General features: G+C 42.1%; 1 protein-coding gene across 1 annotated transcript; it reads right to left on the bottom strand.

Annotated features, from left to right (window-relative positions):
- Positions 1–1,499: 1,499 nt before the first annotated feature.
- AKR1B1 (aldo-keto reductase family 1 member B) lies at positions 1,500–25,202 on the bottom strand. The gene is made up of 10 exons (XM_021002324.2): positions 25,045–25,202; positions 16,293–16,460; positions 14,509–14,625; positions 13,712–13,789; positions 10,584–10,706; positions 10,067–10,173; positions 9,151–9,232; positions 8,747–8,830; positions 4,729–4,811; positions 1,500–1,855 (listed from the first exon to the last, which is right to left on the bottom strand). Exons 1-10 carry the CDS (start codon positions 25,108–25,110, stop codon positions 1,813–1,815), a joined length of 951 nt encoding a protein of 316 aa, XP_020857983.1. The 5' UTR covers positions 25,111–25,202; the 3' UTR covers positions 1,500–1,812.

Genomic DNA, 25,202 nt, shown 5'->3' with positions numbered 1-25,202 from the left:
GACACAAGCAGGTGCTTAACATGACTGACTGAAAAAGAGCTGGATTCTGAGAAGAATCTTGTTTCAGATCCTGGTGGCTATTTAGTCTGCTCATTTATGTAACCTTGGACAAGTCACCTGACCTCTCTAGTCCTTGGTTTTCTCATCATGGTTTCTAATTACACGTAAAATGAGGAGATCTAGATTGTGTCACTGACCTTGGGACAGTCTGGTGAAATCTATAAACACCATTTTAGAAAAACGTTTTAAATGGTATAAAATGATAGGAAACCAATTATACTGAAATAGTTGTCAAAAATTAATTTTAGAATTCCAGGACTAAATGAACTCTATGGTTCCTTTCAACATGTGATCTTATTAACTTGCTGAATAACTAGGAAGCAGATTGATAAATTAATACGTCAATGGCTGACAATGACTTAACTAAGAGAACACGTACATTTCACCTACCATAAGATATTTTTGTTTGCCGTTGCTTGTTTTTTTTTTCAGATACCACGGGCCCCTCAAATGACTCAGGGAATTGCCAACCTCATCTGTATTCTTCTCATCTGTATTTCCCCTATCCTCTTCCTTGGTACACTTCCTTGGTACACTAGCAGTATGTTTCAGGAAGCACCACAGACAACTTTTGAGTAGGGAGAATGGCCTGGCTTAGTGAGAAAACCCTGCTATACCCTCATTCACTGATCAGCTGAAAGAGACTGGTGCCAGCCCCATACCTTCACAAGGTAGACACACTGGTTGGAATTTACAGATTCTTAAAGCGTGAGGGGACCCTTAGATGCCCAGTCCAACCCCTAATTTTACAAATGAGGAAAGTGAGGCCTACAGAGTATATTAGTCACACAGATAATTAATGGCACCAGTCACCCAAATCCCAGCCGCCCTTTCACCGTCTTTCAGTGGTGACTATTTGGGTGCTGTCTCAAAGGAAATTTGAGTGTACATGTTATCACTCACAAGGGAAAACTAGGCAAAAAAGTGTAAATGGATCTATCTGTGCTATATGCTAGAAAGACTACACAAAAAAAGACTTCAGAGCATAAAAGCAGCTAAGATAAACATCCACGTTGGTTCAGACCTGGAAGGGTGCTGTGGGTGACCTTGCGAGGGAGGGGACTATGGCAACCAAGTTCCATACCTCTTGTGCCTGAGACCCATGCTTCTTCTGGACCAGGGGTGGGGAACCTGTGGCCGTGAGGCCACATGTGGTCCTCTGGGTCCTCAAGCATGGCCCTTTGACTGAATCCAAACTTCACAGAACAAATCCTTAAGTTCAGAATCTGGATTTGCCCTACTAGACTCTCCTAGCTGGCACCCCCTCAGAACTCAGGAATGGGGCGAGTATGGTTATTATATCTTAATTTGTTATTATATTTTAGTTGGTATGTCACTCTGTAAACATTTAAGTGTTTCCTATATGTGTTCCAGCTGGATAGGGGCCCAGGGCTCTAGAAGTCTGGGCAGCTCACTTTAGAAACAATGGACTAAATATATAACGTGAAAGATTTTTTTTAATTTAAAGCAAGAAGTTAGGGTTTATAACTTCAAACAGATGAAATCTACTTGTTACTAAAAGAAAGAAAACTTATTTGCAGGGCCCATCTGGGGAGGGAGTAGTCGTTCTGTACTCCTCCTAGCTGGGCTGGAGGATGGCGGTATTCTGTGGTTGACCCAGCTCTTGGGAGCAGAGGCCAGGGTTGACTGATACAATGAAGAAGAACAACATACTCTTGTCAAGACAAGGCAGCGCAGCTGGAAGCATCAGGAGACCATCGTGTGGACACTGGGCAGCAGCTGGCCAGAACTTCAAAATGGCACATGGAAGGGGTAATCTTTGTGAGAAGCAGCACTGCAAGGGAAGAGACAAATTTGCTTTCGTCATAGGGACACTGACCATACTGAAGACAGAAAGATGGTGGAAAGTATACCTTTTTTTTAACATTATAATAGACAAAATATAATTAAGTCCTGAAAAGATGGTCCAGGGAATGAGTTACAAAGGCTGGTCTCTTGAAGGCAGCAGTTCAGCCTAATGATATACTCTGCCAAATCAGTCAACAGTTACTGAGGCCGTACTAGATGTGCCACGGCTGTACTGTGCCCTGTAGGATGCTAAATAGAAGAGGATACAAGGCCCTGTCCTCAGAGAGCTTCTGGTCGCCTGGGGGAGATTAACACGAGCACCAGCAGCGCCACAACATAACGGCACATAAACAATACAGACACATGCTGTAGGAGTTCAGAAAAGGCTCAGATCACTTCAGGAAAGACAGGGCAGATCTATAAACGTGAGGTCTGAACCAGGCCTAGAAGGAGTCCCAGGAATTGGGTAGTTTCAAGGCAGAGACACACTGGATTTATATTCAGGCTACCTGGGTTCCCATCTTTACTATGCTGCCTGTAGGATCTTGGTGGGGTGGGGGTGCTGGCGAGGAAGAGGGGAAATCACTTAAGTAGTTTCTTTATCTGTACAATGTGGATGAGGGTGCTTTTACTACTTCTCTCTCAGGGCTGCTGCAAAGAGCATTTTGAAGAGCTTAATATGCTATATAAATGGGAGCTCTTATTACAAGGCATGAAGATATAAAGTGCTATTTAAATATGAATCATTCAAGAAGTTACAGGGGGATGCTGGGAAAGCTCAAGATGTGTTCTAGGGGAGGAGGGGAGCAGTGAGGGATTTATTTAGGTAGCAGCAAAAATTCCATGGTAGGGAGAACTCCCCGCCTCCCTGAAAAAAAAAAAAAGAGGTAAAAAAAAGGTGGGAAAAGAAAACTTTTGAGTCTTTCTAAAAAAACTACTGCATTGCCAGGGCTTAATATCAATCAGAGTGTATGGCACACAGAGATGCTTAAAAAACTCTTACTCAATGACTGATCAGATTATCTTCTCTATTCGAAAAATTTTCTGTAGCTACCTGGACTTACAAGGTACCCTGGGATAAGATTTCTAGTAGAGACGGGGGGTGGAGATGGAGAAGGGAGGGTGAAGAAATGGAGAGAAGCTGGAAGCATGGAGGCCACTTACTTACAGGGATTCCCAATGTTTTTTGTGCCATGCATCCCTTTTCTGAATAATTTTTTAAATGCATAAAATGAAATACGTAGAATTACAAAACCAATTACACTGAAGTACAGTTATTAAAACATCTGGGGGGGAAGAAAAAAGTTCACGTACTTTCAGAACTCCTGAGTTAGGAGGTTACTGAAGTAGTCTAGGTATGAAAGGATAAAGGAATTAAACCCTCAGGTAGCAGAGGAATGAGAAGAGATATTTTGGAAGCAAGACTCTCAGGACAAGTGCCTAGTTTCATATACATATGTGTGCATGCACACATGCGTGTACAGGTATATATAAACACAAACATACACATATGAATACATATATGCATGTATACAGTTTATACTTCTATATATAAAACATGTGTACATATTAATAAAATTACATGTAATAGAAAACACGTATGTGTTTATATGTACACACACATGCATGCGTATCTCTAACTCTTGTACTTTTATATGCCCCTACACATATAAACATATACATATACACACACATACATATACAAGAGTCAAAGATCACCCCAAGGTTTTAGGTCTGGTGACAGCCAAGAAAAAGGCAAATCAGGGAATAGGAAGAGTTCCATTTTAGACAAGATGATTCCTTTCCAAGTCTTGGAAGAAGCTTAAATCAGAGACCTGGAAGACCGTCAGCTGCAGAAAAGGCAGGTCATTAAAGCCATGGGACTAAGTGGTATATTTAAGGGAGAGAGAATAGAGACCAAAAGGCCAAAGCTAAAGACTGAAATATCTCCATTTAAGGTAGAGGTAGAAGAGCTGGTTTTAAAAAAAAACCCAGAACTTATATAAGTTCTTCTTACAAATGTTATTTCATTTAAATCTTCACAATAACCCTAACAAGGCAGGTACTATTATTATCCTCTTTTTACAGTTGAGGAAAGTAAGGCAAACAGAGGTTAAGTGACTTGTCCAGGATCACACAGCTAGCCAGTATCTGAGGACCTAGACTATCTACTGAGCTATTAACTTTTCCTCAAAAGGAGAAGCTGAAGGACCACCTGGGATCAATAGGTTTCTTATCTCCCACAAGGTTCTGAAATTAGATTGCAATGGGACATTTAACAGGAGATAACAAGGTTCAGTAGAAAGAGAAGTACTTGTAGAATCAGAGTTCAAAGCCCACCTCTGATGTTTACTGCCTGTCTGACCTTGGGGAAGTCACTTAACACGTTAGGCCTCTAGTTTCCTCAACTACAAAATGATGGAACTGGACTAGATGGCTTTGTGGGGAAGATACAGGAACTACTCCTAGAGGGTACCTAATATCATTAATTTCTCTTAATATCATTAACATCATCTAACATAAAACATGCCCCATGGTAAGATATGAATTCAGCATTTGGCCTTCAAAAGATTTCCTGTGCTAATTCTAGTCCAAGCAGTTTGAAAGGTAGCTTTGGCCAGGGCCTGAAGCAATTCTATTTCTTAGCACAGTTGCAGCTACATTGGGGGGGAGGGGGCAGGACTTCATAGAAGGCTACAAGCCAGGCCCTTTCCTTAGAATGTCTGTCTCTTGCAGAGCCTTGGAGCTCATTTCAGACCTTCTCTGGTCTACAGCTTTGAGATCATGGGCCTCCAAGGGTACACATTCTTTTGTTCTATGGATGCCGAGATAGGTAGATTACATTCAGAAGAAACCTACTTGACCAGGGCACAGACTCTGAAGTCTTGGTTGAAGCTGAGTATAGTTGACATCTCCTCGTCAGACAACTGGAAATCAAACACCTGAAAAAGAGAGAGTGTTTCCAGTGAATCCTTGACACAAAATGCTACCTGGAATCACACAGTAATATCTAGCCTACCATATGTCAGGTACTTTGCAAGGCACTGAGGATTCAAAGACAAAAAGATGAAATAATGCCTGCCCTCAAGGAGTTTATGTTCTATTGGAGAAATAATATAAAAATAAAATAACAAAAAATTTTAAAATACAAGGCTATGGAAGCTGGGGAAAAATATATAAGATGGTACCTGAGCCTAATTTTGAAGGAAACGAGGCATTTTGAGAGATGGAGGTAAAGAGGAAATATATTCCAGGTATGAAGTGGTATTATTTACTAGAAGGGGTATTTAAATACCCTACAAGCGGCTTTGGAAGGGGGATCACAGTGAGACTTCATAATGCCTTCCAGGAACATGAATTTTCAAAGTTGAACATGGTGGGAAAAGATCACTAATGCTAGCTAAAGAGTAAATTTGTACAAGAAGATCTGGGTACCATGGAAACAGCCTCTTCCTTAAGAAGTCAGCCACTCTAAATGACAGTTGGAGAAATGACATAGGAGTTTCAAATGGTCTAAGGAAAGTTCATTACTTTTATTATTTATTTGTAGATTGTCTGGTGCCTTAAAAGAAGGCTTGCCTCACACAAGGAAAGAAAGCTAAAAGGTAAGAAAAGTTATAATTCTGCCTGTCTTGGGGTGCCATTTTGTGGTCAGTGTGTTAATTTGGAAATAACTGACAATAGAAAGCCTTTTTATATAAGTTCCTTTGAGGCAACCCTCCTAAGAAATTTAAAATCTTGAAAAATTCCTTTTCTCAAGGTGGGCTCTCAGTTCCCAGAGGGGACTTAACCCCTGAAGAAATTTTTCCTTCTTCAAGAGGGGGAATCTCAGCTTCTGATGATGAGAGGGATTGATGCCCTTTCGGGGGAAGTCTTAAAAACCTTAGAAAATTTACTTTCTCTGAGGGGATGTGCTGTTTTTACCAGGAAAGAGTTCTTAAACCTTAGAGGACTCATTTCCTCTGGGGAAGCTGGAAGGGTGTTTAAACCTTGAAGAATTCCTTCGATCTTACAATGACAGGGATATTGCCCATTAGATGCTAGGGAAGCTCCTCTTCTCAGTTCTGCAAAAAGGGGACAACCAAAATATAGTCCCTCTAGGTCTTCAAGTGAGGCCCTTTAATTGAATCCAAGCTTCATAGAACAAACCCCTTAATAAAAGGATTTGTTCTGTAAAACTGAGTCCAAGTTTGGTTTGGTTTTTTTTTTTGGCTACTCTGGTAAATAACAAATCTTTAACCAGAAGGCATCATTTTACAAGTCAGATCTTCACAGATAGAATCTTCCTTCAGCCTATTGTGGGCACTGTCTTTGGGGGGGGGGGGAAGGGAACCTGCAGCCTCGAGGCCATAAGTGCCCTCCAGGTCCTCAAGAGCTGCCCTTTGACTGAATCCAAACTTTACAGAACAAAGCGGGTTCCCCAACCAGGTATACAGAGTTTAGGGAAAGATGAAAACAGCAAGGGGTACATGAAGACTTAAATTCTCTGAAGTTTCAAATGAACTATGGGCTCCTAATTGGATGTTTTTCTTATAGCTCAGCTGTTAAAAGGATTAGAACCGTAAGGTTTGAGCTAGTTTTCACCACATGAGCTAGTTCTGGAAAAGCAAAACTTAAGCGGCTGTACTAAATTATATTGAGATCTGTTCTGCAAAAGATCTTAGCAGAAACAACTAAGAACCTCTACCAGTAACCCGAACCAGAGAAGCAGATATTCTAGTCTTAAACCCCTTATGGGGTTGTGACCTAGTTTTTAGAAGCACTGAAGGCGTCGCAAGCGGAGCCCTGTGAGAAGCCCCTTCCTTGAGAGAAGCCCTGAAAACAGGCCCATTCCAGACAGCCCAAGGGGAGATGTTTTCAGAAACCAGACAACTGCATGAGACATCTGGACCCTAAGATACTGTGTTATGATGGAAGACCAAATTCTGCATTAGCCTTGCCCTTTTACAAGGACTGGCTTTGTGTCAAGACAGGACCTCGTGTGTTTATGGAGTTTAATGACTACAGAGTATGGGTCCTTACAGGCTGCCACAGGAAAACTAGTCTAGCTGAGAGCTCAGAGAGGCTCAAACCACAGCACCTTCCAAAGACCGTTACACAAGCCACAGAGGTTACAATCTCTGTCAGTGAAGGGAAAACCCAAACCAACAAAGTTCGGAGCCTTCAAAGTATTCATACCTGAAACAGGCGTTGCTGACCAGTGACTATCTAACTGCCTGCCTGAAGACTTCTAGTGACAGAGATGTGTCACTTTCCAAGGCTCCCAATGATTAAATGCATATGCAGAGGTGGGAGGGTTTCCCTGGATAACTTTGAATTGCCAGAATGACTTGTATTTTCCATTCAGCTACCTCATAGGATTATGGTGAACAAAGTACTTTCTTCACTGTCTAGTGCTGTCTAAAAGGGAGTTATTATTTCCTCATCTTATCCCCACCATGCACCCTACATCTCCAGACAAACTGGATTCCTCTGTCCCCTGAACATTCAATGCGCCCTCCCACCTCTGACTTGGCTCGTACCATTCAATATGCTTGGAATGCTCTCCCTTCCTACTCTATGCCTACTCATTCTTTAAAACCCAGCTGAAATGCCACCTCCTCTACGAAGCCTTTCCTGATGGGTAATGAATGACCTGACCCCACACTCCCTGCCCCAGACCTTCCGTAGAAAATGCACGAGGGACAGAGAGCACAGCATTTGGTCATCATGCTCAATTGATACGCTGATTATTTTTGCTGAATCACTTCCTAACCTCCTCCTTTGTTTTTTATTCTGTTATAAAGGATAGTTCTTTGGGTAGGAGAGAAGGATGTATTTGAAATGAGGTCATTAAAAAAAAAGCTACCCAATTTTTTCTAAAAGACTGCATTAAAAAGTAACAAAATGAAGCCAACAAATGTAGTATCATTCGGGTGACAGGGACAGATTTCAGAAGGGCCAAGCGAACAGGTGAAGAAACAGAAGCCACTATTATTTTTAGATATTTGGCTGTAAATAGCGGCAGGGAGAAAGTTGATGGTGGTGAAGGGAGAGATAGGATGGTAGCTTGAGAGCACTGCAGAGTCAAGAAATTATTTTTAGAATGAGGAAGACCTAGGCATGTTTACAGACAGAGACAAAGGAGCCAACAGGGAGGGAAAAATGGAGGATGACAAAGACAGTGATCTAATAAAGTTCCCCGTCAGTCCAACAGAGCCACTGAAACCGCAAATGGGGGTAGGTTCACTTGTCTAAGCTACTTACTTGGGTATTTACTGTGGAAGCATCAATGACCACAGTCTAGATCAGAGATTCTTAACCCGGAGTCTGCAAACTTTTCTCTTCTTTCGGCTAAGTGTATTTTTATATATAGGGGCAGCTAGGTGTCATAGTGGACAATGCTTTGCTTGAAGTCAGGAAGACTGATCTTCCCAAGTTCAAAACCCAGTTGAACACTTATTAGCTACATGACCTAGACTTGTCACTTAACCCCGTTTGCCTCAGTTCCTCATCTGTAAAATGAGCTGGAGAAAGAAATGGCAAACTACTCCAGTATCTTCGCCAAGAAAATTCAAATGGGGTCATAAAAGAGTAGGACATGACTGAAATAACCCAGCAATTTTAATGTACTTTGAATAATATTTTGATAAGTATATTTCAGTATAATCGTAACTATATTTTAATTACAGGATAATCACAATCCTTTATAATCCTACTATTTTAAGTACTTAAAAACATTAATTATTCTGAGAAGGATCCATGGCTTCACCAGGCTGCCAAGGGCGTCCATGACACAAAAAAAGCTAAAAACTTCTGTTCAAAGGACAAACAGAGGGGTACTGGCCTGCATGTTTCATGTTCCCTGAGGAAACACAAGGCCTGTAGGGTATCTTACCTGAAAGTTCTCAGCAATCCGTGATGGGGTGATTGACTTGGGGATCACAACCACTTTTCTCTGGATGTGGAACCTGATCAGAACCTGCAGACAGAAAAAGAGAGACTCCATTCTTCCCTGGTCTATCTGGGACTACCAGTACCTTGAGGAGTCAGGCCCCTTTCCTCCTTAGGACAAATCATTCCATGGAATAAAAGCATTGTCTTCTGCCATTTACATTTAGAAATGTAGAGTAGAACTGAGCTTCTTAAAATTGCTGTATTTGGGGGGAAGGTGGTAAGGATGGTGAGAGAAGAGTGGAAAGGAAGCTTCAAGCAGAGCCTCCAGCGAGTGTTAGCAAAAACGACACCAAAAACAGAAACGTGAAGGCCTGTAAGCAACAGCAACCCACCCACCCCCAGTACCTGTGCTGTGGTTTTCTGGTGCTTTGCTGCAATGGCCTGGATCCTGGGGTCATTCAAGAGAGAAGGGTCCTCTGGCTTGGCCCTAGGAATTAGACGATGTTAAATATGAAAAAGCACTCTTATTTTAATTAATTTAAAATTTAACTTTTTAATGCATTTTTTACTTTTAAATTTCATGTCACTTTCATTTTAAATAAAAGTAATAACTCCAATAATTCCTTTCAGAACCTGTATAAGCCAAGTGAATATTATTTGCTCCATTTGGTGCTCCTCCAAGCTCCCCAAGGTACACTCAAGTGAGTTAAGATGGGATTTGAAGCCTTAGACTTTTGTACAAATGCCACTGAGCCTTTCCTAGAAAAACAAGAAATCTTGTTGGAAGTGGCATAGTACTAAAATCCTAGGTCTGCTACCTACCTGGGTGACCTTTGTCAAGTTACTTATAACTTCTATGGGCCTCGAATTCCTAATTTGCAAGGTCCTTTTTAGTTTTTTTTCCTTTTTTCAGGGGTGGAGTTTAAGAGCTGTTATTTCATTGGTGTAAAGAACTCCCCACATGCAAAAGTCTTAGAGACTAGCAAAACTCATCTAAGACTTATAGTCTCTGAGAGTTTCCCAGGGGCAGTCAATGATCTGCCCATGCTGGCATGCATCTACAGCAGAACCTCAGACCCAAGTTTTCCTGTCTCAGAGGCAGGTCCTCTTCTCCTACTACACAATACTGCTATTCTATGAGATAATCAATGGTTAAATCCTGAACCTGCCCTTTCACCCCTCAATAAAACCAACAAAGGGCTCCAATTGGATGGGCTTGCTGTGCAGGCACCAGAAGCATTTCCCTTAGAATTAACATTGCCTCTCTTTGCTTCTACCCCTTGTGAGAAGACAGGAAATCACAGCTCCTTAAATTCCTTACCATGGCCGATCTGGAGAACCAAGGGGACTGTAGGCTGTCACTACAATGCCCTTGGACTGGCAATATGCAATCAACTTCTCCTGGGTGAGATATGGATGGCACTCGATCTGTAAATCAACAAAGTGTTGGAACAAGTGAATGACTTGCCCCAGGACACACCCTGATCTCACCCTCAACCACTGATCCCAAGTATTTCTCTCCCTACTGATGATTTGGGTTGAGTTTATTAAAGCTTTTGTAAGGAGAATTCTCTGTGATAGGAACCACAGCCCAGATATCATTGTCATAGGGTCAAAAGACTGTTAAGATTCTCTAATTTTCCAAGGTTTGCCAAAATAGATTTGGTCCTTGGAGTCTGACAACACCAATCTCCCAGATCCCTTCTCTTTACCAGAAGTGAAGTCCTAAAACAAGATACCATGAAACCTATTTCCTGGCTGTTAAATGTCTACATAGTATCAGAGTCATATGGTCCAAAAATACAGGTCAAGGGCACCATCTTCTCTTTAGAGTTTACCTGGTTAACTGCCGGCTTGTACTTCAGCCCCGGCATGGTCAAGAGGCTCTCAATCTGGTCATGGTTGAAGTTGGAGATTCCAATGGCTTTCGCCATGCCTGCATCCACCAACTCTTCCATGGCCTGAAAACAGGAGGGTCTGTGAATGACTAAAACACTTCTTGAGAGCAGAGTGAAGGAAGAGAAAGTAGGGGAAGACATCTGACTAAGACAGGAGGAGGGGCACTTAGCAAATGGCCTGTTTTGTTTCTTTTTCAGTGAAGTATGAAGCAAGGTCTTTGGCTGAGGCTTGAGGAGAGGATGCAGTAAGAGGTCTGATAAGAAATGAGGTGTGAATAGCTTCCAGAAAGAATGGGTTAGCGAATAGATCTCAATTCCCACTTACCTCCTCCATTCATTCCTAATTTCCCATGAGGAAGCTCATGTCTACCCAACCCTAAAAAGTCTTCCCTTCTGTCTTCTGGCTATGTCATAATTCATTAAAGTTGTGTATAACTGATACCTCTACTTTCTCCTCAGCTTCTGTTAATCTGGTTTCTCTCCCTCCTGCTCTACTGACATTACTCTCTTAAAGTTCCCTAACAACTATCTAATTGCCAAATGCTAAAAACAATAAAAAAAAAAGCAATTTTTAGTCTTCCTTCTTGACCTCTCTTGCTTGCTTATGTTTTTGCTGGATGCTCCTTCCTCCCATGGCCTTAGACACCCAGTATTAACTGGTTCTCCTTCTACCTCATTGATTGTTTTTCCCAATCTCCTTTACTGACAACTTATCATCTTCCCAAAGTCAATGTTGGTGCTGCCCAAGGGTCTCTCTTTGGCCATCTACTATTCCTCTTTGCAATCCCACTCATCCTCAAGTGTTTTGTAACCATTCCTAAGCAAATGACTTCCAAAGCTGTATCTCTAATATCTAAATTCCCTTCTGAGAAAGGGGCTGGACTTGGGAGTCTGAAAGGCTAGGTCAAATCTGGCCTGACACTTCTTGGCTGGGTGATTTAACCTGACTGCCTCAGTTTCCTCATCTGTAAAATGAGGATAACAAAACAGCACCTACTCCCAGGTTGTTTTGAGGATCAAATGAGATATAAATCTACATACCATATAAACATTAGCTACGATGATGATGGTGATGATGGGTAAAATGAGAGTGTTAGTCTACTAGATGTCCTCTGAAAGCCCCTCTGGCTCTCACCCTAAGATTCTGCCATCAATCACTGACTACACAATAACTGCTCTGCCCACCAGTACATCAAAATTCAAAATATCAAAAATTGAACTTGTGACCTTTCCTCCTAGTCCCATTCTTCCTTCCCAATATCACCATTTACCCAGTTCCCCATGTTTGATACTTTGGATTTAATTGAGGACAGGGAACAGTCCATCAGAGGGACCAAGTTTTATCAATTGTTTCTCTGCAATATCTTTGGCATCCAGTCCTAACTTCTTTGCCGACCTCCAGAACCGCATCTCCAACTATCCAGCGGACATGTAGAACTAGATTTCCTGTAGATATCTTAAACTCAATATGCCCCAAACTGAATTCATTATTATCTATTCCCCTAAAACCTCCTAACTTCCCTATTACTGTTAAGGTTACCACCATCTTTTCAAGCACCCAGGTTGGCAATCTACATGTCATCCCTGACCCTCACTTTCTCTCATCTCCCTATATCCAATTTGTTGCCAAGGGTCTTGTCTATTTCCCCTTCATAACTTCTCTCCTCTGACACTGCCCCCCACCCTCATGGAGGCCCTGATCGCTTCATGCCTGGACTATTGCAATAGCCTGCTGGTATGTCTGCCAGGCTCAAGTCTCTCCTCACACTCAGCTGTCAAACTGACGTCCCTGAAGCAAAGATCCGACCATCTCCTCTCCCCAACTCAATCACCTCTAGTGGCTCTTTGTTTCTCCAGGATAAGATGTAAAATCCCATTTGTCATTCAAGGTTCTTCATGACCAGCCTCCCACCTTCCTGATCTTCTTACATTCTGTACCTTCCCCCCCATATATCCCGCCATCCTACCTTCCACGAGAAGCCTTTCCTATTGGCCCTTCCTAACTTCCCAGTCTTCTTACATCTTACAGTTCCCAACCCCCACATACCCTGCAATCCTACCCTCTACAGGAAGCCTTTCTATTGGCCCTTAATGCTAGTGTCTTCTGCTAATTATCTCTGACGCACCCTGTAAATAAATATCTTTGTACCTTGTTGTTGTCATGTTGTATGCTCCACTAAGACTGCGAGTTCCTTGACAGCAGGGACTGAGTTTTGCCTTTCTACATATCCCCGAGACTTAGCACAGTGCCTAGCACATAGCAGGTGTCTGGTAATATTTACTGACTGACCGCTTCATTTCACCATCCCAGTACATGTCCTCCTTACTATCTACTGGCACAAGTGTATGAGTTTCCTAACAGATCTGCCCACATATATTTTCTACTGCCTATTAGTATATTATATTAGTATAGTATACATATTTAGAATAGGTACTACTACCTCTTCCACAGCCAGAATCATACTTAACCATTCTTCTGACCATACTGCTTTTCTGTTCAAAATTCCTTAGCAGCTCTACTACTCTATTTCCTCACCTTTTCTTCACTCAAGCCGTTTCCTAGTCTTACGATTGTCCCTTCTTCCCATCTATTTGAACTCTCCTATCCTTTAAAATCCAACTCAAATGCCACCTCTTCCCTGAAGCCTTGTCTGTCCATCTGGCAAGAACTTTCTCCTTTGGACCTTGCACTTTTATTTCTGACTTTTGAAGTCATGACTTATACAATGTTGAATACTACAGTTTATCTGTGTTTTGTCTTATCTCCCCTGTAAAATTTGAAACTACAAGAAGACACAGACCATGTCATCTAAAAAAACGTATCTCCCCTGTCACTTAGCACAATGCTCTGCATTTGGGGGCTTAATGTTTATTGAAGGAATGAATAAAAGCCAAGCCAGATTCTGCTAAGAAAACAGGAAACCCACCAAAAAAATCGAATAGGAGTTCATATGGAAGCACAAACACATGGCTGAAAGATTCGATGAGACAATAGGACTCTAGTAAAGACCTCAAATGATTCCCTAGTCACACCCCAAAGAGTCCAACTAAGACAGTGATTGTCTTACCGTCCACGTATCCAAAAAGCTCGTGTTACTGGGAATCATATTGCCCTTGTCATCCAACGGGAAAAGATCGTCCCCAGACTGTCATAGACAAGACACAGAAACATAAATTGAAATTCATAGACAAGATACAATGACACAAATGAAATTTCCTTAGAAGGCTTTCCTTTTTCTGAAAGGAACATACCAAAAACATCTCCTTTTTTAAGGTAGTTTGGGAACAAATCCATATATATAGATAATCAGTGGCCCCAACAAGCCAATTCGATTTAGTGAAGCCCAATATTCAGAGGTGGATTCTTCTCAGAAAGCTCATTTCTAATCATTGCTGACCAAAAAACCCACATACATGTTCTGTATTAAGAGATCCATGTACTAAACAAAGGAATTAGAGGTCTCCAAAGGACCAGGAAGTACACATGAAGAAAGCCTCCAAACTCAAAGAGCTTTGACAATTTCTCCTTGGGTGGTCACGGACAAGTCACCAAATCTTAAAACCCCAAATTCTTCTAGCTCTAAATGAAGATTAAATATGATTGTACATGTATATCCTTTATCAGATTGCATGCTGTCTTGGGGAAGGGGAAGGGGAAGGGGAAGGGGGGGGGAATTTAAAACTTAACATCTCATAAAAGTGAATGCTGAAAATTTAAAATAAATAAATATTTGAAACGAAGATTAAAAACAACTTGCCCTACACCAGATTCTCATGAAGGTCTCGCTCTATTTCCCCTTTGGAAATTGCATTGTATATTTCAAGCAGCTCTAGAAATAGGGGCTTCTGGAGAGAACAGCCGTACCTTAAATCCTGTAGGCCAATGAATAAGGTAGAGATCCAGGTAATCCAGCTTCAAGTCATTCAGAGTTTTTTGGCAGGCTGACTTAACCAACTTTTTCTCATGGTACGTGCACCACAGCTACACAGGAGAAAACAACAAGGCACGGAATGCTGTCACTGCTGACAAGAAAGTTCTTGTCAGATGCACAAGATAAGCCTTCAGGGAAGACGCAAGGTTTGAGTTAGACCTTTAAAGGACAGGAGAGTTCAAACAGATGGGAGGAAGGGACATTCCAGGACTAGGAGAGAGCTTGAGTAAAGGTGAAGAAAAGGTGAGGAAGTAGAGTAATAGCGCTGCTAAAAAATTAACCATTACTGGTTAATTACTTACCGAGGTAAAGGCCTCTCTTGTCCCAAGACAAAGAAACTGTTGACCTCTTAAATAATCTAAAATGGACTCCCTCCCCTGACATCTATCACTGAATTTGTTTTTAAGACTATAGATCTGATACCTTAAACGAGTTTCCTGTTGTCCATCCTCGAAGAGGACCATTGACATCACGGGGTGACGTCCTGACTGCTTGTGGATTAGATTTAAGTGAGGCAGAGCTGCACAAAGTCATCAGCCTCACGATGTCTTCTACAGTCATCAAAGACCAGTGACAGGACAAAAGTCAAGATGACTAGCAATGGCTCAAAATACAGTGGATGACCTTGGCATCTTCCACGTCTGACCAAGGTCTAAGCCAGGCTTGTACAACACTGCATGCACCTCTTACAGCCCATGAAAGATACAGAGGATGTAAACAGGCCTGCACAACATACCTCCCTCGGGCCCATTATGGCCTGAAGCCCACTTGCTGCCTGCCAAAGGATTTTGGTGGCCCTCAAAAAACATCCATTACGTGAAACAGGCCTGCACAACATCCAGGCCACAGGCTGCTTTGGTAAAGCACAAGCGGCCAGCAGGCTGTATGTTGTACAGGCTTGGTCTAAGCACTCCACAGCACTTGCTTCAGCAACCTTCATGGCTGTTGAAATAAATCATTCTCGTTTGCCCATTCTGCCAAAATGTCTTCAAATGCTTGTGGTAGACAACCCCCAACTCACCAATGCGTTGGAGGCCTATCAGTTACCCTCAACCTGGTTTAGCCTGTCCGCTAAGACAATTTTAACAGGGTGTGGCTACTATACATGGTAAAGCTTCTTGGAGCCAAAGGTGAAACTTGAGTACCAGGCAGACACGGAAGGTGGCTGAGCAAACCTGAAAAGGGCTCAGCAAACCCTCACACCAGAGGAGCTAGTCCTCCCTGAACACCTCCGAATGAGTGGGAACAAGTCATTCTTTAACACAGGCTGTCCCCTGTAGGTCTAGAATGTACTTATTCCATCTTCATCTCTACTTCTTAGCATTTCTAGCTTCCTCCAAGGCTCAGTTCTTCATATTATTTTACACAAACACACACACACACACACACACACACACACACTCATCTCAACCCCCCATTCCCAAGCAAAACAGTCCTTTCTTGATGAAAAAAAAAAACAACACATGTCCCCTTCCATCTAGGCCTCTGTATCTCCAGCACTCAGCACAGTGCCTTGCCCACTGCAGATGTTTAACATATCAAATATGGCACACTACCCTTGATTACACACTGGACAAGTCCTCCCACTAACTACTGTCTAAAATTAATGCTACTATCAAGCTAAGAATTTTGATTTAATTGGAGTAAAAAAAAAAACTCTACAGAACAGGGCATGAATTCAAACCCCCTCAGCCTGACCAGAAGTCAAACTACATACCTTGCTGACAATGAAGAGGTCTTCCCGTTTCACAACATTCTCCTTGATCTTGTCTTGGATGGCCTCACCCACTTCATTCTCATTCTGGTAGACGTGGGCACAGTCGATATGGCGGTATCCAATATTGATTGCAGCCTTCACTGCCTCAGCCACTTTGCCTGCAGGGGACTGAAAGGGAAAGTAATATAAAATATGAGCTAAAAACCTATCCTAAGGAATGACAATTATTTCTATCCAGAGACCACATCTAAAGAAAAACTTCACAATGGGCCAGAAACATTAGGAGGTCACTTGGTGCCGCAGAGGGAGGGCTAGATTTTAAGAGCCTATCCACCAAAGTTGGAATCTGGGCTGTCACTACTTATATGGCCTTAGATAAGTCACTCAATCCTTCCCAGGTCTCAATTTCTTCATTTGTAAAAGAGAAGAGGTGGAAAACAGATGCCCCTAACTCTAAAACTATGATCTTGTAGGGACAGCTAGGTGATGCAGAGGATAGAGAACCCACCCTGGAGTCAGGAGGACATGAATTCAAATCCAGTTGTGTGACCCTGGGCAAATGACTTAATCCTGACTCCCTCCCCCCAAAATAAATAAAAGATAAAAAACCCAAAACTATGACTGTACGTGCTTACATCCTAGTTCCGCCTCTTCTATGAGCACTTTTCTAAATGCTCCTATCCTCTGATCTCCAATGTCAATTTTGCCTATGCCATACAATCCATTCTTGGTTATCTAAGATTTGATATATAGGTGTGGAACTGAGGACTAAAGGTTTAATGACTTGTCTGAAGTCATACAGTCATAGCAGAGCTGGGGTTCACAACCAGGTCCTCTAACTCCAAATCCAATACCATGCTTTGCTGGGTACATAATATCTATGGGATTTAATTGAACGGATTGGCAGTGGCCCATCAATTTACTCAAGACCAGGGGCTAGAGCCAACAGCATGTGACACATACCTATCCAAGCACCGGTATTGGAACTTTTGTGACTATAACAGAATCTACTAACGAAATTCCTCCCCTTGAAAACCCAAATGCAATTTCTGCAAGCTTTCCATGGTCCCCCTCCTTGAGAATAACCACCTCAGGAGAATAAGGGCTACGTAATCAGAGAATGTCAGAAGCCATTTAGTCCAACAAAACTGACCCAAACGGGAATCCATTCTACTGACTTGGATGTCACCCCACCTTTGACTGAAGCCCCACAGGGAAGGGTATTGGAAATTTTTCCTTCTATCAGGTTAATTCTACCCTCATTTTAACTTCCTCTCACTAGAGGTTTGCAATCCAGGGCCAATCACATGAGAAACTTTCAAATGCTTGAAGATAGCTTTCATTTCCTCAAATCTTCTCTTTTTGAGGATAAAAATATCTACAAATCCTTTAACCTGGACAATATGTCCTGGATGCTATGTCTCTCTTGGGCTGCTAATCAAATGGGTGACCAATACTGAACCTGTAGTCCACTAAAATCCCCAGACCTTTTTCAGAAGAATGGCTTGTCTGGTTTCCCTTTCACCTTCTCACACTCGTGAAGTTGATTTTTGGGGTCCAAGTTTAAAACCTGACTTTCTTATTAAATTTCATCTTTTTACTTAATAACAAAGAGATTATCTACCCTCAGAGAGACAGAGGACAAAGAAGTATAGCAGAGTCTCACACAGATGCATATGAATGTATATGTCTACATATAAGTATATGATTATAGATATCTAAGTATGTATATATGCATACATATTTTTGTGTGTACATATGTATATTTGTATGTGTACATAGATATGTATACATGTATACATATATACATACACATGCATATACATATCTATATAAATATTTATACCCACACTTAATTGTACCTTCTTGGGGAGGGAAGAGGGAGAAAAGAACAAAGTAGAAAGTACACAGCAGAAAACAAAAGAAAACTTACAAGGAAGCAAAGAAAAGATGGGCAGTTTTCAACACAATGCTCAGTATTTATTATATAGGCTTTCTAGAAATGGCAATTTATTGCTGAATTCTCTTATGTTCTGCTGTGCACATGGCAATGCTTTATTTCCTTTTCTTATTTTGTATTTAAGTTTATAATGCTTCTTTTTCTTTTCTTATGGTGTATTTATATTTTTGTATTTAAGTTTAAAATAAATTAATTAAATTTCATCTTTTTATATCTAGCCTAATATTCCAGCTTTTTTGGAGCCTGTCATCCAACCAAATTACTTACGCTTCCTAGCTTCGTGTCCTTTTCGAATCCAATAAACTTTCTCTCCAACCCCAGTGCCTAGCAAAGTGTTCTGCTCACTGCAGATGCATGATAAATGTTTTTCAAATTCAATCAGAGCATCTCTGTTATCATTAAATAACTCAACAGGCTGCCTAAAGAGCTGGGAGTTCTCCTTTAGCTTATCGGGGGTGGGAGGGAAGAGAAGAAATGTGGGGGGAGCAGCACACATAATATTTGCTGTGCAAACGAGCAACTCAGCCCAGATTAGAATTTACCCTTTAACTCCCATTCACTGGCTACTTAGCCTTGAACACTTTATCTAGAAAAATGAAAGGCCGTTTTCTACAATGTCTTAAACACAAAAGTGTATATATATATTTTTTTACTCCTATAGTAAGTTAAGTAAAACTATTGTCCTTGGCTCAGATTCTTAAAATCTAGCCACTGCTCAAATTCTTACAATCTAGCCAAGAGCTCACAGGTGCTCAGATTCCTTAAAAGTCTGGCTAATATGGTGGATAATAATATGGTTTATTAAAATAAACCTTGTCTTTGGCTGGGAAAAAAAAGTATCGTCCTTTCAAACGAGTTTCAAGGCCTATGCCAGAGTGAAATCAGTGGTTATTAGAAAGCACTTACTGTATGGAGAGTCAAGGACCCAAAAAACTTTAAGAGATGATGAAGATGAAGTGTCAGGAAAAGGAAGAAATATGCAGGATAGGGAAGGAAAACGGGTCAGTAAGGGTCAGTAAGAGTCAGTCTCCGTGGAGTCAGCTGGTGGTCCAGCGTTTAGGGATCTGAGACTAGAGGCAGAAGTTGTTACTGGTTCAGCAGTTTCAGGCCCGTCTGACTCTTTGTAACCCCAATTTGGGGTTTTCTTGGTAAAGATACGAGAGTGGTTTGCCATTTCCTTCTCCAGCTCATTTTACAGATGAGGAAACTGAGGCAGACAGGGTTAAGTGATTTGCCCAGGGTCACACAGCAAGTGTCTGAAGTGGGATTTGAACTTGGGAACCCAAGTCTTCCTGATTCCAAGCCCAGTGCTCCATCCATTGTGCCACCTAGCTGCCCAGAGTCAGGAAGACACAAGTTCAAATCCCACTTACTAGGGTATACGAACATGGGCAAATCACAAACTCTGAGCCTCAGTTTCCTAATCTATAAGATAGGGATGATAGTAATAGCACTTACTTTGCAGCACCTACAAATGACATAATATTTGTAAAAAGTGATTAGCAAAGTGCCTGGCACATAGTAGGAGCTTATATAAATGCTTATTCTCTTCTCCCCCTTCCATGAGTAGTAATTTAAAAGAATCCAAACCATGATTAAAGTTAAAGAGATCCTAGAAGTCATCAAATCCAACCGCCTCATTTTACAAATAAGGAAACCAAAGCCCAAGGAAGTTTTAAGGGACCTGCCCGAGGTCACAATGACTAATCCTAGCAACTCCCCCAGAAATCAACCACCTTTATCACGAGATATGTTACCAATGACAAGAGGCCAAGTCTAAAGAGTGCTGAACTCAGAATGTTCACAGAATTACAGTTTTCATGAAAATACCCTAAAACGAAGGGCTGGGTTCTCACGATAAGTGACAATTCTTCAAGAGAATTTGATGGGCTTTATTTTAGTTTGTCAGTTTCCCAATGTGATAGGGAAGTATTTTAATTACACGATGATATAGTAATAACTCTAGCTTTATACTGCAAATTATGGTTCACAAAGTGCTCTCCTCAAACTCTGTGGAGAAAGCTGTACAGGCATCGTTACTGCTATTTTACAAATTACAGAATTTTTGAGCTGAAAAGGATTTTAGAGATGATCTAGTCTAGGTGGTCTCAGAAGCCCTGGGGGGAAAGTTTATGAAAAGTTATTACAAGGAGTCCATCTCGTTAGTTAACTCAGCATGAAGGATGGCTAGGTGGTACACTGGCTAGAGCACCAGGCCTGGATTCAGGAAGACCTGAGTTCAAATCTAACTCTTGATACTCACTAGCTGTATGACCCTTGGTCATAACCTGTTTCCCTTAACCCACTAGAAATCCACTTTTCTTGGCCAAGAAAACCCCAAATGGAGTTCAGAAAGAGTTGGACATGACTGAAACAACTGAACATACTAAATTAGCCAATACAATACCTTCTGTGGACTGAATAAACAGAATCTTGCATATACACATATTAGTAATTTTCCAAATGTTGAGACCTCCAAAATCAGCCCCATGTTAGAGGTACTCTGTGGACTGAATTCATTCAAAATCATTACTCATGAGACTTTACCAGTGTTTACTGGTGTAAAAAGTATTTAACAAAAGAGAATAGTAAAAAATACATGTGTGTGCATGTATATAGACAGACTGATAGATACCTTTATACAGCATCCTAGACTTGGGGTAGTAATGAATATATATATGAATCTAATGAATATATATATGAATATATGTGTATACATGGGGGGGGTATGTGTATTCCTACCAAGTCTAGGATACTCTATAAAGGCATCATGGAAGATATGAAATATACCCATTGGCCTATGCCAGTCACCCTGTAGAACTTGTGAGGGAAATGTCTTCTGTAGCATCTGCACTTGGGGCATGCTCAATATTGCCCAGGTTTCTTTGCTATAACAATAGGCACTTACATGTAACGCTTTGAGGTTTGCAAAGCACTTTTCCACAGTTTCATTTGGGCTTCACAACAACCCTGTGACATGAGAACTACAGCTACTATTATCTCTATTTTTCAAATGAGGAAACCTCGAAGCTCACAGAGGTTGACACCACTTGAAAGCTCTACAGACTAGTACTCAAACCCCTCCTAATTTTTTTTTTATTTTTTAAATTTTAGGCAATTGGGATTAGATGACTTGCCCAGGGTCACACAGCTAGTAAGTGTCAAGTGTTTGGTCTGAGGCCGGATTTGAACTCAGGTCCTCCTGAACTCTCTTTCCATCACCCTCCCCTCTGCCTCTGAGTGGTCACTTTCTCTTCAGGGTAGTAATCAAATCCACAGTGGTCTGATTTGTTATCTGCTAACTGCACCAGGACTGCAGGGTTTTATCTTATCCACCTTCATTAAAGAGAAATCAAACGGTGGCAGCTAGGTGGCGCAGCGGATAGAACACCGGGCCTGAAGTCAGGAGGACCTCAGTTCAAATCCGGCCTCAGACCAAACACTTGACACTTACTACTAGCTGTGTGACCCTGGGCAAGTCACTTAACCCCAACTGCCTAATATTAAAAAAAAAAGACCCAATTAAAAAAATCAAACTTCAAAAAGTTCCTTTGTCCCAAATTGCTGATTTTTTCCTAAGGAGGTCAGACTAGAATAACGCACAGCACTAGGGGACTGTGAGAGGTAAGATTCTCATTGACTTCCACCACCAATGTCCCAGCTCTGACGTATCCCCTAAGGGGAACTGATAGTCTCCAGGACAAGAATCCGGGCAGGGCTTAACTAAATGAGAAGAAATGTCCTTACATTTTAAATCAGTTTATGTATATCCTAAGGCCATATATGACCTTCAGGTCTGGGTGTTTTTAACCAACCCAGTTCAGCAAACAAATAAAATGAAATAAAATAAAATAACCCTTCCAGAATTCTTACACTCAAAGGGAGCTCAATTCTAACCCAATTAATCTAGCAGACCTGAATCATTTGGTTACAAAGACAGAAGATGAGCTCTCGTAGAGAAAAACTATACCTTAACTAGAAGCATTTATGGGCCAAAAATCAATAGTGAGCCAGGAGCACATGGCATTATGCAAGGCTGTGCGCAGGCCTCAGAACTAGACTGTTCCATACAATGATGCATCAAGTTAAGAGGAATAGCAACTGGACCAGTCATGGAAATCCTCCATGAAGAATACTCACTCTCAAGGCAGGTTAATGACCCTCTTTGCAATTTATAGTTGGAAGAGGTGCCCACAGCACCTCGAGGCCCCTTGCCCAGGGACCCACAGCCAATACGTGTCTAAGGTGAGGATCTGAACCTGGGTTTTCCCAGCTCTTGAGGTCGGCTCTCTAGGCCTCTCCTACCTCACTCAACCCCAATTTATGTAACACTTTGTTTCCAACTCTCTTATGTACTTACCATCAATTATCCAGTAGTTATTAGCAATACCCCTGAAGCCATAACCTAACTCCCACATCTAGCAGTATTCTGTATACAATGGGTACCTAACGTTCATAGAAATAAGGTCTTCTCTTATAGCTCCCAGCAGACAGGAATGGTCAGAGAGCCAAGAGGAAGAGGCTGTCCCTATCAGATGATTTCAATGCACTTCCTCCTGGACCTCAGTCTCTTCCTTGTTCAAGGCCCAGCTAATGTGCCATCTATAAGAGGGGGCATTTCTTAATTCCACCGCTAACTAGTCAATACTTTCTCACCCCCCTCCTCAACTTATCTTGTGTATCCTTATCTGTTTGCCTGCCACATCCAGTCTAGCAGACCATAAGTCCCTTAAGGACAGGGAACATTAATGAGGGAATGTAACCTATCACATCTAGCACACCGAGAATAATTTTAAAAGGGTTTTAACCTGGCTTACAAACTGATTTGTTTACTTGCTAATCATGTTTCGAATCCCCTCTACTGGTTTATAAAAATAGGGTTCCTCTCCTTAACGACTTCATAAGGATATAGCAGCCCTTTCATTAACTTAGCTGACAAGTTTTCCAGGGGGAGAAAAAAGTTCTATTCTAACTACAAGCAATGTTAAGTAATAATCAAATAATGGAGGCAATTAGGTGGTGCAGTGCACAGAGCGCTGGGCTTGGAATCAGGAAGACTCAGGTTCCAGAGTTCAACTACCACCTCTGACACTTTCTTTGCTAGCTGTTCGATCCTGGGTGAATCACTTCATCCCTGTTTGCTTTGCTTTCTTCATCTGTAAAATGAGCTATAGATAGAAACAGCAAACTACTCCAGTATCTGTCTTTGCCAAGAAAATCCTAAACGGGGTCATGAAGAGTCGGCCACCACTTGATAACAAAGTGTGGCATTAAGAACTGGACTTGGGAGTCAGCAAGATCCGAGTTCAAATCTTACCTCTTATTACCTCATCTGTAATACCAGGTCTGTATATCTGATAATTATACATCTACCTCAGAGTTTCTGTGAGGATGAAATGAGAGAATTTACTTGTACAGCACTTTGCAAACCTTAAACTGCTTTATAAATGCTATTCATACCCTCCCCCCAATACACCTAGTTGAAGGCAAAGGGCTTTTATGCCTCTGCATAAAAGATATTTATAACTTCTATCGTACTGCTTGCCCATCCTGGGGAGAAAAATTTGGAACTCAAAATCTTATAAAAACGAATGTTGAAAACTATCTTTACATGTAACTGGAAAAAATAAAATACTATTTATTCCCCCCAAAAGAAGAAGAGATAATAAAAAAAACATCTAGGGGATATGCAGACTACCGCCCTTGGCAATATGAAATCTGTCAAGGCCAATGAGGCAACTTTTGAAGATAGGACTCGGTGGAGGGAAACAGTAGGCAGCCAAAACTTCGACTCTGATTTGCTAGCAATCCAACAGGAGTGGGGGGACAGGAGGAAGACTCGCATCTCGTGGTTGGGCCAGAATGCAATCCTGGGGAAGAAGGCAGACTTCTGGTCAAACGTCAATCACTGGAAGGGGACCTTCCCTGCGGACTCCGCAGCTCAGCCCAAGGCTCTCCCAAACCCGGGAAGAGCAGGGGTGATGGAGAGGCCGAACAGCACAGGAACGCCCCCCTCCCTTTAAATTTCAATCCAGGACTTTTCCATTTCGTGGCAGCTCAAGATTCTCTCCGTAATGAGCAGTTTAAAGGGGGCAGAGTCCTAGAGACTTGAAGGCGGATAGCCCGGCGGAAAGTAACAAAATCAATACATTTCGCTCCGTATTTAAGGGCCGCAGTGAGGTCAGAAACCCAGCCGGCGGGGGTGAAGAGAATAGCTCTAGCGCGCTTTTTTCGACTAGGTGGGTTTTTTTTGGGGGGGGCCCTCTGTACCCTGTGCTATTGGTTCTAAACACCTGAGGTCACATCTGCAGCTGCTGCAACCCCGTGCCTGCCTCAAGTTTCCTCATCTATACAACAGGGCTCAAAGCAGCACCAACCTCTCAAGGGTTGTTACAAAGATCGAATAGGATATTTTTTGCAAAGCGATTTGCAACACCGTGCGGGGCACACAGTGGGTGTTTAATAAATCAAACGCTTATTCCTCTCCCCCTTCCCCTCGGCCCCCCACTCCAGGCTTCCCAGGTTTTCCCTAGAATCAGGAATAATTATGCAAAACTTACAAAGGCCCAGTGCAAGCCCCAGTAGCAACCAGTTTCGCCCGCGGGTTGGAAAGCAAGCACGTAATAGGCCCCCTGGAGGAGGCGAGGTGACCCCCCCATCCCCCGAATTCCCCCCCCCCGCAAGAGCGCAGGGCCCGAGCGGCTGGGGGCGAGCGTGGCCGGCGGCGGACCCACCCAACGGCCTCCAAGCCGGCCGAAGGGGCAGGTCCTGCCAGCGTAAGCATGCATTTACCTTCCAGGTGCCCAGGCCCACGATGGGCATCTTCGCTTGGTTCCTGAGCACGAGGAAGGTAGCCATGATGATCCGGCCTTGCAGAACACCGGCTCGAAAACAAACTCACTTACTGGCCACCACAACCTCACACTACGACCGTGAGCCCCCAGGCGCTA

The sequence above is a fragment of the Phascolarctos cinereus genome, unplaced genomic scaffold (genome assembly GCF_003287225.1).
Source record: "Phascolarctos cinereus isolate Bilbo 61053 unplaced genomic scaffold, phaCin_HiC Scaffold_1;HRSCAF=81, whole genome shotgun sequence".
Taxonomy (NCBI): Eukaryota; Metazoa; Chordata; class Mammalia; order Diprotodontia; family Phascolarctidae; genus Phascolarctos; species Phascolarctos cinereus.
The sequence above is the reverse complement of the archived record's forward strand: the minus strand, read 5'-3'. Positions and strand labels throughout refer to the sequence as shown.

What these genes read in the sequence shown, in the direction of transcription:
- AKR1B1 (XM_021002324.2), bottom strand. Translation starts at nt 25,110, where the DNA reads ATGGCTACCTTCCTCGTGCTCAGGAACCAAGCGAAGATGCCCATCGTG. An exon ending in TGGGCCTGGGCACCTGGAAG is followed by an intron (nt 16,461 to 25,044) that starts GTAAATGCATGC and finishes TTTCCCTTTCAG; the next exon opens with TCCCCTGCAGGCAAAGTGGC. An exon ending in GGATTGCTGAGAACTTTCAG is followed by an intron (nt 4,812 to 8,746) that starts GTAAGATACCCT and finishes TCTCTTTTTCAG; the next exon opens with GTGTTTGATTTCCAGTTGTC.